A 12975-nucleotide genomic window follows, 5' to 3' on the forward strand; every position below is an offset into this window, starting at 1 on the left:
TAACTCTGAAGAGAACACTGTTAACCTGGAACATGGTATAGTTAAAACAAATGCTAAAAAAGGTTTAGAGAGTATATGCCAAACTCTTCATATTCAGAGGACAGTTGGGAATGAAAATAACAAGCCATATTTTCCTAATAGTAACCCCCCTTTGTGTCTTTGAGAAGGGTCAGCATAAACAATGAACAATGAGTATAGTGAATTGAAGTAATTCAAAATAATTCAAATCCATTTGATTGACAGTAAGGTCAGTTAAACTGGTTAAGTTTAGAGATCATTTAGATTAACTTAAAATATAACTGCTTTTTTCCCCTTCAGTAAATCACAACAAGAATTGACTCAGGTCACACGTTTTGTTAAGTACATCCCCACCCCGTCGTTTTAAAAGAAGAAAATAAGCACCAAGCCTTTATTTCCATCTGCAACTCACTCTTCTCTCTGCCAGCAGCTATGGCACTCACCTGTAGGAGAGCAGTATGAAAACTCTTCTCTCGAGTGGGTCTTGTTGTGCTTCTCACTTTTCTCTCTCTTAGCTTTGATTTTTGATTTGTATATTGCTCCTTCCAGTTTTTCTGTTAATATTTTCACAGCACGTTGAGCCAGCAATACTCCAGAGCAATTTTCAGCCCGGCACTGTTACTGTGATATGTTACTGAGATATATTTCAGTCTCAGTCTCTGCAAAATGCTAAAGCCTGAAGAGTAACAGTTTATTTATTTAAATGTTTTTGGCTGAAGCACTTTTTGGGATGTCATGTGACTGCTAGGACTTCCAGGCTTTCTGTTTCTCAAGGCTGGATGAATTACAATAGTGTGATTTAAAGATATTTGACATTACTGGCTTTCCAGCATGAATTTCCAAGGGTCCTACACTATTAGAATTGTTGAGGATAGAAGGGTCTCAGAAGTTTTCATGTTACTTGAAATCCAGTCATTTATGACGTTCTAATTAATGATAAAGCTTCTTCACTAGATGGTTTGTTGCTTTTTTCCCCTCTGAAGATGAACATATGCTGGAAAATAAATGTTTAAATTAAAGAACTGTCCACAGTAGATATTACCATCTATTAGTTACCACAAAGTTGCTAATGACTAGTAAAAATACTGCTTTTTTCTCTAATGTGTGCTCTAAGAAGTGTTTTCATTTATGTTCAGCTGACTCAGATGAACTCATCTAAGAAAATAACATCCAACTGATCCCTCAAGACACATCCTGCAGTTTTGATTCAACAGATCATAGTAGCTTATGCTCTCTTTTCACTGGAGACCAGCAAAGCACATGTTTAATTGCACTGTTAAATTAGGGGTTTGGCTGTGGCAACTTACATTAACTAATGAGAAAAAAACCCCAGCCGAAAACAGAGGAAATATTTAATGCTAGCATAAACAGGTATGAATATAAATACAAACAACATTTACATTTCTTGGTTAAGAAGGCAGCAGCATTTTGCTTTCAGATTAGAACACAGCTTTCAAGGTTCATGCAGAGTGCTTGAAATGGCTTCCTCCACACTGTCCAAGGAATGGATAGGCAGGTCCTGTAGATTTTCAGTTGCCAATGCCTTTGATCAGGTATTTCTCAAGCAGTTAATGTTTTAAGAATAAGAATGCTTGAGCATAAGCATTCTTATTCTTAAAACATTAAGCACATAATGTTTTAAGCACATAAAAATAAACATAAAGCACATTGAAGAAGCCTGATCTGCAGAGCAAGGGTATTTCTTGCCCTCTGAAATCAAACACTTCCATGCAGTGCTCTCAAGTCAAGCATTCTCCTGCTGTGCTCTGGCAGGCTGGATCCCACTCGGAGTCCCTTGGGATGCTTGGTCTCTGTGCCCTCTTGCACTGGCAATACTGGCTCACCTACATTTATCTGACTTAAAATACAAGCTCTTCAGGGCAAGTACCTGGTCTTTTATGTGTTTTGAAAGAGCTGTATATAATTAAGGTACTTTGTATGAAGAAATTACTTCAAAACAGTTTACAGAGGGCAGCTATTTCAAGATCAAGGAGAAATCTTTAGCCTTGTTCCCTGAGGAAATAAGGCTTATGTGACTGGACTGGCTCTGTCCCTCCTCACTTCCATTCAACACCTTTTGAACTTGCTGGTTGTAGTTTAAACTACATTTGAAAGGGGGAGACGTCTCAATGATAATTAAGTTCCCATGGACTTTATGAAAATCAGTGGCTGGGAAGAGAGAAATCCAGATCGCCAGTTCAAATAACTAATCTTTCTAGGTGTAATCTTGCAAACTAAAAATTTGACAGCAAATGTAATAATGATGGTCAGGTTGATAATATAGTCCCAACTACTTTAGAAGACTGACAGCTATTTTCATCAATTGTTAATATGATAGTTGACACCATAATAAAGTTAGATTTCCCCTTTTTTGGTGTCCCAACAGTTTTTAGCATGAACAATATAGTCCTCCTCCTCACACTTGTAGGTATTATGAATTATGGGAGAAATCAGTATCTTTCCTTATAACCTTAAGTGTGAAAATTTTGTATTTTTGCTTATTTTAGCTGGCAATGTTCATTATTGTCATCTTATCCTTTCCCTGTAATTAGTTAGTACTGGCAATACATACATAGAATAAGAAATTAATAATTGGGCTGCATTACTTATGATCTGATAGGGAAATTTATAGTTGGTTTTGTTATCACTAAAGCACTTCACCCGTCTGAGCTGTATGAACTTAATGCAGCCCTTAATATTGCTCTTAATTGTTTTGGTTCTACTGGTTGAAAAAAGTCCTCAAAGGGAGTGGAAAAAGACAGGCATTAACTTTCTCATTTGCAGATTATTTCACTGTCTAATAAAACCTAAACCCCAAACAATACAAAAACTTGAGCTTAAGGTAATGACCATAGACTTGCCTATTTGAAGGCCAGAGGTGGAAGATCACTGTGAGGACACAGGTCTTGCTCGGTGCTACTTTGAACTGCTTATCAGTTCAAAGAGTGACATTGGTCAACAGATGTAAGCAAAGACAAGGGTTTCATGGATTTCTGTTAGGTTGCAGTATAAGTCAACTCCACCTTTTCCCCAATTTAGGCTCTGTGTTTTTTACATTTTTTGGTATTTTTCATTTGCTTGGGCAAGCCTGGCTGCTGCACGTTCACTGGCGTTAAATAGGTTCTATGTGGCTCGCCTGAGACAAGACTGTGTAGGCTGTTGATTAAGAAAAAATAACTAACTTAACACTTTTCCAGCTGGAGGAGGAAGTGACTCCACAAAAAAGGTCTTTATTTTCTTCAATAGCCAAGGGGGCAGACACACCACAGGCACCCCGGCCAGCTGCAGGCGGGCTGACCTGGTGTCTCCCCCGCCTCCGCGCTGGGCCCTCAGACGCTCCGAAGTGAGACTTGCGTGGTCCTTCCTGTTGAAGCTGTTCCACTTCATAGAAGTCATTAAGCGTTAATTAGAAGAGGACTTGTTGAGCATTCATTAAACATTAAATACTAATTGAGCGCCCGGGGAGAGCGCCGGCACCATTCGGCCGCGGAGTCATTCTCACGCCGGCCCGAGCGGGGCCGGGGGCAGGCGGGGCAGCCCTGGCCGCCGGCAGCCGTGTCCCCGGCCGGGGGCGACGTGCCCGGGGCGGCCAGGCAGGGCAGGCATAGTCGGGCGGCACAGACGGCAACCAGCCACGCCCGCCGTGCGAGGTGGAAGGTGCGGGTTCATCTCCCCGCAGGGTTTTGAACCCACATGTCTCACGGGGGCCCCGGCGGCCGGGCGGGGCCGGCCCCCGCACGCTTCCCGGGGTTGGGGAAAAGCCACGCCTGCTCCCGGCACCTCCGAGCGGCCGGCATCGGGGGTCGGCCGGGTCACGGTCGCTCCACACGTTCCGCTGCGCCGCAGCCATCGTGCCGGGCGGGGACGAGCCGGTGCCCCTGCCCTGCGCCGCCCCTCTCCCGGCCCGGGCGCCGGCTCACGCCGGGCAGCCCACACTGCAGCTCGCCGGGGCGGCGCGAACCGCCCTCCTCCAACCCTCAGTGCTTTTCCCTTAACATCAAAGGGCGTCGGTTTTGCCCGCGGCGGCGTTTTGCCCTCAATAACAAGGCGGCGGCAGCCGCAGCGCGGGCTGCTGAGGCACCTACGGGGCGCGGCGCCCACTCGCGCCCCGCCGCCCCCTCGACGGCCTCACCCGTGGCCGGGGGCGCCCGCGCTTCCCGCTGCCCCGCGGCCCTCGCTGGGGGCCGGTCCGGCGCTGCCGCCGCCCCTCCCTCAGCGGCCGGGAGGGGCGGCCAGGCCAGGCCAGGTAGAGCCGCTGCCCGCGGCGGGGCGGTGGCTCGGGGCGGGCTGCGGGGGCGGGCCGGGGCGGAGCGCACAGACGGCCGGCGCCGGGACGGCCGCGCCACGGGTAGCGGCGGCGTGCGTGGGGCGGTTTCGTGCAAGGGCCGCCGAGCCGAGCGGTGAGTGTCGGGCGCTCGGCGGGCTGGGGAGGTGAGGCGAGGATGCGGTGCGGCTGGCGGTGGGTAAAGCCCGCCACGGCACCTTTCTCCTGCTTATCCCGTTTTGGGATGGGGGAGGACAGTGGCAGCTTCGGGCGGCTTCACCCTCCTGGTGACGCGCGGAGCGGGGGCCGTGACTCCTGCGGCGCGGTGGTGCTGGGCTGGTTCTCTGCAGCCGCACCTGCGGGGAAGGGATCGGGGGGAGCAGGGGCTTCAACTCCGGCCCGCCCTGAGCGCTGGGGGACGCCGGGCACTGACAGTGGCAGGGGAGATGGGTGTCTGCAGCAGAAACAAGCTGGAAGCTGTCGGAGCAGGGTCCGTGCTGCCGAGGGAACCCGCTCTCCTCGAGAGGTCTGGTGCGCCGGGGTAGAAAGTACTCGCGGTGTTTTGAAATAGACTTCTCAAAACAAGTATTCATCGTACCGGCATGTAAAAAGGGCTAATGTATTAAAATGCAAATATGCATGTGTACTCGGCGATGCTGTTGCGTGTTTCCTGTTTACCATGTTAATTAGAAGTTGTAAGGCAGAACTTCGCCAAGAGTAATCCAGGGCAGTGTTTGACCCAGTAATGCTCATTGAGTGATGCAGTGGCTTTTATACTTCTGGGAATTTTAGCCCAAAACACAACCCAAATATTTACTGAATTTCATTAATGAGAAATGTAAGACAACTTATACCTTTGAAACGATTCTCTACCGGCGCAAGTGTGAAAACTGACTCAGCCAGTCTGGAGAGAAAGTTAAACTCCCCACTCTCGTTTTTCTAAGGAAAATTTTGACTGTGAAGTTTGACCCCAGTCTTGCAGGCACCAAGATGCTTTTCTGTAACATTTTGGGTGACGTTAACTAATTGTGCAAAATTTTGAGATTTGGGATATATAAAGCTGCCATTATAAAGTAAGATGAGTACACTTGCAAACAAATGCAGGCAAAAACGTACAAAAGCATCGAGGAGTCCTAATTGTTTTTCAAGGGTTTTGTTGTTCTTCTTTTTTTGAGAGCTAGAATTGTTCAGTAAACTGTTTTGTTTCCATTCACTGTGTCCTTTTAATTTAGAGGTAGTCGTAGAACGAAAAAATGTATTATAGAAACAATTTTGACATTAACCGTTTGTTTGTTTGTTTCTTTGTTTGTTTTTGTAGTCCACCTCACACCTTCCAGATTGTTCCAGAGAAGAGAATAAAAAGAAACCCGTTTTGGAAAGACTTGGAAATTTGTTTGGTACGGGGAGGAGGAAAAATGTCAAAAGTTCACTAGAACACACTTCACGTCACAAGGGTGAGAGGTCAGGTTCTCCTCACGGGGCGCAGGCGGTCTACTGTAGGCACTTCAGAGAAGGACACGAAGCTCCTCAAGTAGAGAAACAAGTGAGAAACGTCAGTGCCCTTCCTGAGGCACAGGAATATAATTTCAGTGGGGAAGTGAGACCTCTGTACCACGATACGATTTCAGAATGGAGCAGTAGGGGAGTCTCTTCTGACAGCGAGTGGTCTGCAGATTGGAGCGGCAGCAGCGAAACCATTAAAAACTCCTTCTGTGAGAGCAGCCTGAATGTGGAAACACTGGGGCTAGAGAAAGAATCCGTCACAGATATAAATAATTCCACAACTCCAGATTTCATACAGAGCTTGAGAAATCTGTCTAGTGAAGAGTTAGAAAAGAGTATCTTAAGTCACAAGCAGCTTGTGAACACGTGGGTGTCTGAGGAGCCCGGGCATGCAAAACCAAAGGATTTGCCATACGAGTTGGAATCTGCAGCAAGTGAGCACGCATATTCTGCTAGAGTGTTAACTGTTGATATCTATCTAAGAAAAACAGAGGAGCTCCTTAATGAACCCGTGACTCTTAAATCGGAAGAAAATTGCAGTGATTTGGACACAATGGATAAAAAATCTGCTAGTAAAAGATCTGGAAAACGGAGAAAGTCTCAATCATCTGGCGACATTCCAAATGGAGAGAGAAACCAGTCTGAGAATACTGCAAGGGAAGAATCTGGTTTTGAGGATGATGCCCATACTGAGGTGTTTTCAGACAAGATAATAAACTCTGAACGGAAAATGAGGTCTCTTCAACAGACTCCTGAAAGAAATTCCTCTTCCTCAGGTAGCAATCAGGACCTAAAAGTTGGATCTGCTCACAAAGGGGCATCTAAAGCTGAAGCTGACAAGGGCAAGCAGCAGATCTCAAACACAAGCTCTGCAAGGAGAAGATCATATAAAAAGAATCAGTCGGATACTGTACCCATTTCCCCTACTGGTTTGAAGGGTCAGGTGAAAGATTACTCTTCAAAAAGGCAACCTTTAGCATCGCCAGAGACTAACCCAGTGACAAAAAGAACTTCAGTGGAGAAGGGAGCTATACCTGTGGCTTTTGGGGAAGACAGTTTGGAGTCTCCCAAAGCTTCTTTGGCTGCTAAGACAGAAGACCTGGTGTTTGCTGAAGGCAGAAATGATACCAAGGCAGTAAAGAATGGTAATGGTTCAGATGGAAGAGCTTTCTTGCATACTGATGGAATTAAAAATGGAGACCTGTGTCTGTCAGCTGAGAGACAGACAAATTCTGATTTAGACACCTCGAAGCTGAAGAGTTTGGATTCTTCCAGAACAGTCATGACAAAGATTAGCCTGTAAGTAACAAACCAGTTTACCTTGCCCTTGTAGCTGTAATTTTGCTTGTATCTGTGTTTAGGATTCTATGGAAACACTAGCTGTGTATCTGTTATCTGTCTAAATTGTTTTCAGTTAAGAACTGCCCTTAAAGAATTAAGTTACCATAACTAAAGCTAGCCCTTAACAAGCACTCTAGTCTACATGTATTAGAAAAATAATTGAGTTTTTCATTTTTTAAATTGATAGGGAATGTGTTTGTCAATTCCACTATATGGAATAATTTAACATATATAAAAACTGCTCAGTCATCATCGTTGTGGATCAGATTAATTCATCTGTCATTGACCTTAATTAATTTTTCTCTCACCAAATCAGAATGTGGTTGAAGATTTTGTATGTGAAAATCTTTTGGATAAGAAATGGATTCAAGTTTTCTGTGAAACAGCCTAAGTTCTGCTATTATTTTATGAAAAAATGTAGTGTGCAATGTAGAACTTGATTGTTCAAATGATATGATAGATCACATTCCAAAGTTTTGAATACATACAGCTGCTTTCTTAAGTATGTGCAGGGTGAATCACTTAAATTTTGATGCATGTGAATAACATCAGATATTTGCAGAATGATGCATATATCAGTTTTCAGTTTTTGATTTTACACTTGAAGAAGCTGTCTCTGTCAAACAGGTGGTCAGAGCTTTCCTTAGGATTATAAAGAAGCAGCTGTATTTATAAAGTTCACTGTTATCACTAGTATGAGGCCAGTGATTGATTACTGGGATACTGTTGCATTCTCATCCACAGGCAATGATTTGTTTGCATTATTCATTTCTGTTGTTTGGTTGCCACGGCTGTGGGCTGTGTGCTGTTGCACTCCTCGTTCTGACATGTTCAGTTGTAGGTGTGGGGGCACTCTGAATCCTGTAGGGCCACCTGAGGTACACTGAGTGTTGATAATTGTCCTTGTGTTAGAGGGATGTGGACGTTCAGCATGATGGTTTAAGAGACACGTCTGTTTGCAATTATGCTTCCCACATCTGAGGAGCACAGGAGCAATTTCCTTTGCACAATTTGTAATACTCTACATCTGAGTCCTTAATTTGTAACTTAAGTTTGAAAAGCCTGGTACTGAAAGTTAAACTGTGGCATTTTTGTACTGGCTGATGCCTTGCCATCTGGCAGTATAGATCACAAATCTTAAACTCTTGAGTTTGTATCTTCACAGCTTCAAAGGAAAGGTAGCTTTCATATTGTTTTTTTTCTGTGTATCTCCTGGGCTTGCTGTACAGTGAATTATCTTTTACTGTACTCATAAGTAACAGACAAGTGTCCTGTCTGAAAGACCGAATTTTAACAATAAACAACCTGTTCTATTTCATCCCTTTTTGTGGGGTGTGTGACACTGTGTCTGGGCTTTATCTGCTGCTGTAGGAACTTTAGCCTTGGGTGGGGACTGCCGTGTTGCCTGCAAGGTTTCTGATGTGTCTGATAGCTGTCATAGCACAGCACCACACCATTTCTTTAGCCAGAGTTACATGCTCTGGTTATCTGCTATTATTTAGAGTCATTCATTAGAACATAAGAACTATAAATCTGGATGGGGATTTAGGTGCTGTAAAATGGGAAGGGGAAAGATGGTGCCATTACTAGAAGATGGTGTGTTTTTATTCTCTAGTTATCAGTGTGAACAGATAAATTTTTCATTTTCAAAGGTCAAAAAGTTTTTTTTAATAGTTCACATTAATTCCTTTCTGGTGGAAAAATACCCATTTACTTAGAGATTCCTGGGCCCCTTGTAAGATGGATTTTATATAATACAAGTAGTTCTCCCTTAAAAATGCATGATATCTCTTACTAATGACATTGTGCCAGTTCTGTGAATCGGGTTTCTTTTGGAAGCAATTTCAAAACAGGTTAGTTTCTCTAGTCACCTCCAGAAATGCAGGCTTCCTGTAAATAAAGATAGCATTTTCCCTCTTTTCTCCATTTATGTCTGTGTATTGGACAACTTGAAAGTCACAGGATACTTTGCTTCTAGCTTTTGGAAGGGAAACCTGTCAGATTTGAGACTAAAATGAGGTTGATGGTAAATCTTAATTGGCAAATAAAACCTCAGGCAGCAGTCACTTTGATGTGCTTAGCGGAAAACTTGGCTTCAGTTGTCATACTTTATGTTCAGGCATGGTTTTGTAGTTGCTTTACATTTAAGCCTACTTGTTGAATTATTCTTCTCTTTTCACATGCCATTTTTCTTTGCTCACCTCAGTCTGATATTTTGGCATCAGTGTTTTTTTGGCACCACTTGCAAGCTTGATGGGTGACTCACCTTCCATTTTTGACTGTTGGGAGAGGTTTTACTGCTTGCTTCCACAGTTTAGCTGCAAGGTGTAACCACAGAGAAGGACATTGGTATTTCTCTTGTGCCTGCTTGTTCCTGGCATTGCAGATCAGTAGGAATGAGCCACACTGGACTCTTTGTAAGAAAGTGTTTGTGCTGTTTTTTCCCCATACAAGATGGAAGGCTTAAAGGACATTCAAACAACATTTCCTTTTAAACATGCTTGGAGACCCAGTTCTTGCAATAAAGTGCATCTTTTGACTGTATTTAGAACCTATATTTTGTAATGTGGAAGAAGGTGTAACGAAAAGATTAGAAGAGGCCAGCTGTAGTGAGTGGAGCTGCAGGGCTGAGCTTTCTCATGCTCTTTGGTCTCAGCTGTTTGGCTGCTGCTGCTGTGCAGAAGTACTGCAGAATACAAAATACAAAGTGTTGAAGTGGTTGTTTCTGCATAAATTTGCAAAGCTTGAAACTATACCTTTGAGGGGTGAGCTTTTCATTTAAAAGAGGTTTTAGATGTGGCTGATAAGTATCACTGTTAGCCATTAAACTTGCTTGTGTCAGGGCATACAGAGAGACAGATTTTTATGGGGAAGATACGTGTTATGTTGAAATAAATGCTTGTAGTAGTGCAAGTGGCAGGCTGACAAAGGGTGGTATGGAAAAGAATTTGTTAAGATAACTGGGCCATTAGTGTTACCTCTTGAAAATACAGGTAAAAGAAAAGGATAAGTACATTTATCTTCTGATCAGAAAGGATATGAAAGATCCTGGTGAGGAGGAAATTCAGGACGTGTCAGTAGTGCATCATTGTACCAGGTGAAGGCTCCATAGGCAGGAGCATAGCCAGCAGGTCTTGGTGCTCATGGGTCTACATCTGGGTCACTGTTGAGTTGCAGCTCTTCCTCCCCTTCCAACTCTCTTCTGGTGTAAGAGAGATGTTCCCAAATTGGAATGAGTCCAGCAGTGAGCCATTAAAGAAGGTGACAGCTCTGGAGCAAAGCTTGTATGAGGAGAAGCTGAACCAGCTTGGTTTCTTCAGCTGAGAGAAGAGAAGGACGCAGATAGACCTCTGTCATCTCTCACTACCTATAGAGAAGGCAGAGCCAGATTTGTCCCTGAGATGTTAAGGGACAGCAGCCACAGCTGCAAGTTGTAGCAGTGAAGTTTTAATGGGATATAAGGCAAAAATAATTCACAGCAACAGTGGCTGCCCTGCTGCAGTGCTTCATGAGGAAGGTTGTGAGATCTTGACCCTTGAAGTTATTCAAAACTTGGTCAGGCAAAGCTTTCAATAACTTGATCTAACTTTGAAGCTATCCCTGTTTTGAGTAGGAAGTTAGGCTAGCTGATCTTCAGAGGTCCCTTGCAACACATAGTCATTTTCCAAAGAGAAAAGTCATAGAATAATTTAACTTTTAAAAGTTTAGGAAAAACTAGTTGTAGTTCAAATGAAAAATAGTGCCTCAATATATTTAATCTCTATGATAGTTCCCTTCATACCTTCCCTCTTTCAGGAACATTTTGGTTTACTGTTTTTCCTTAAATTTTCCAAGTGTGTTTTATTAGCACCTATCTGAAGTATGGCCAGTGGATTTTAAGTTTGTTATTTCCTATTTTATTGATCATGCATTTCCCATATTTCTTCATAAAGTTCTGAACTAGCTTGAGTAGGCTGGTAGTTAGAGGGAGCAGGGTTGGGAGGTTTTCTCTGAAATGACATGATGACAAGAAGGACATGAAACTGTTGGAGCAAATCCAGAGCAGGGCACAAGGTTGATAAGAGGACTAAAACACCATCCCTATGGAGACAGGCTGAAAGAGTTGGGGCTTCACAGGGAAGAGAAGATTGCACAGAAACCTCATAAAAACCTTCCAGTATCTGAAGGTGGGGAAGCTGAAAAAAGGCTCTTTGCCAGGAACTGTAGTGATAGCACAGGGAGTACTGGGTACAAACTGAGAGACAGGAAATTTATGCTGGATATTAGGAAGAAACTTTTTACTGTGAGGGTGGTGAGACACTAGAGAAGGTTGCCTGGGGAGCTTGAGGATGCCCCAACCCTGGCAGTGTTCAAAGCCAGGTTGGAAAAGGCTTTGAGCAACCTGATCTAGTGGGAGGTGTCCCTGCCCATGCAGGGGAGTAGAGGTTAGATGATCTTTTAAGATCCATTGCAGCCTCTTAATAGTCTATGATTCTATGATTTTTAACAGTTGCTCCCTGTATAGATTTGTAGATAACTATTTTTGAATCTTCCTGTTATTTCAGTAAGTTTGTTCCTCATGGTATTCCCAAGAAATAAAGCTTGTACAATGCAGAGTCTTGCATTAAAAGGGTTTAATTTCTTACTTGGGATGGAACACTTGAGGAAGAGGGGAATGGATCTCATATTTTGGGTTGTTCCTATATCTCACACCTCTTTCTTGGGCTGAGCAGCTGCCTGAGAACTTAGTGAACACAGTTTGTGTAGGTAAAAGAAGAAGAAAGCACTTAAGTGCCAGAATCATCCATTGATTGGTAGAGCATTAGGGACCCTGGAGATTGCTGCAAGCTATTTTCTTTTCATCTCCCACCTTTGTCAGTTTTCATGTAGGGCAGTTTCTACCTGTCCTCCTACTGCTGTGTCCCCAGGTTCCTCTTTGGAGAACAGGACTGTCTTGGAAGTGATGGGCTCCTTGACACTCCTTAGATCTGACTCATTAATTTTGAAGCCATCTGCCTTGCATCTTCACAGCTGTGCATACTGTACAGCATGTAGCAGCAAGTTACATGGACAAATAATTTTTTTCTAGTTGTAGGTATTCAGAGAAAAGAGCTTGAAACACTCAGCTGGGCCTTCTCCTATAGCGCAGGAGTACTGTGTGCATGTACTTGTACATGCCTCTCTGTCTACTCTGATAGAAAAGATTTGTGTTTCCAAATTCAATTCTTGTAAAATTATTAGGCTTAGTTTACACAATTTAAATTGTTAGCTAAGTTTACATGAAGGAAGTGGAGGAGTCCTCACATGTTGTGTTCGCTTAGCCAGGGTGGTGATGCAATGCTTGGGGACACCTAACATTTTCTGCGAGCACTCATGAGAGTGGAAGAATTTTCACTCAATTTGAGGTTGCTTCTGCAGTGTAGGTGTAAAAGCTGCAAAGAATCTGGTCAGATGTCTTCAAAACTCATTGGAGAGAATATGTAAATGTTAACCAGCTCATTATCCCCTTAATGAATTGGGATTTGTTTTCTAAACTCTGTAGGGAATTGCATGTTTATAATTTATTCTGCCTATTCAGTACTAAATGTCAGTCATAAGTAGTTGAGTTCTCTGCCTCAATTGCAGATGCTGTAAGTTGCTGTGTTTGTTTTACTAACCTGAAAGAACTAAGTACATGTTTGAAATACATACTCCTTATTTAGTGTCTTAATTTTTTTAATCCATATAGTTACTCCTCTTTTAGTTGATTCCTTTTGAGATATCAAAATTTGAATTAAGTCTGTGGTTTATAATTCTACTTTTTATTGTTTTGAAAATTGCTACAAGCCCGTTCAAGATTAATTAAAGATGTCACTCTGTGTCACTTTGCC

At 43.2% G+C, this 12975-nt stretch overlaps 1 protein-coding gene across 2 annotated transcripts in view; it reads left to right on the forward strand.

Annotated features, from left to right (window-relative positions):
* The window catches only part of CRYBG1 (crystallin beta-gamma domain containing 1), a 64689-nt gene that overhangs the window by 16796 nt on the left and 34918 nt on the right, over positions 1-12975 (forward strand). For both annotated transcript variants that reach the window (XM_063153099.1, XM_063153100.1), the window contains exon 2: positions 5601-7084. In XM_063153099.1, the coding sequence (XP_063009169.1) occupies positions 5601-7084 (1484 nt within the window). The remainder of the gene's footprint in view (positions 1-5600; positions 7085-12975) is intronic.

Source organism: Melospiza melodia, chromosome 3, assembly GCF_035770615.1.
Source record: "Melospiza melodia melodia isolate bMelMel2 chromosome 3, bMelMel2.pri, whole genome shotgun sequence".
NCBI lineage: Eukaryota > Metazoa > Chordata > Aves > Passeriformes > Passerellidae > Melospiza > Melospiza melodia.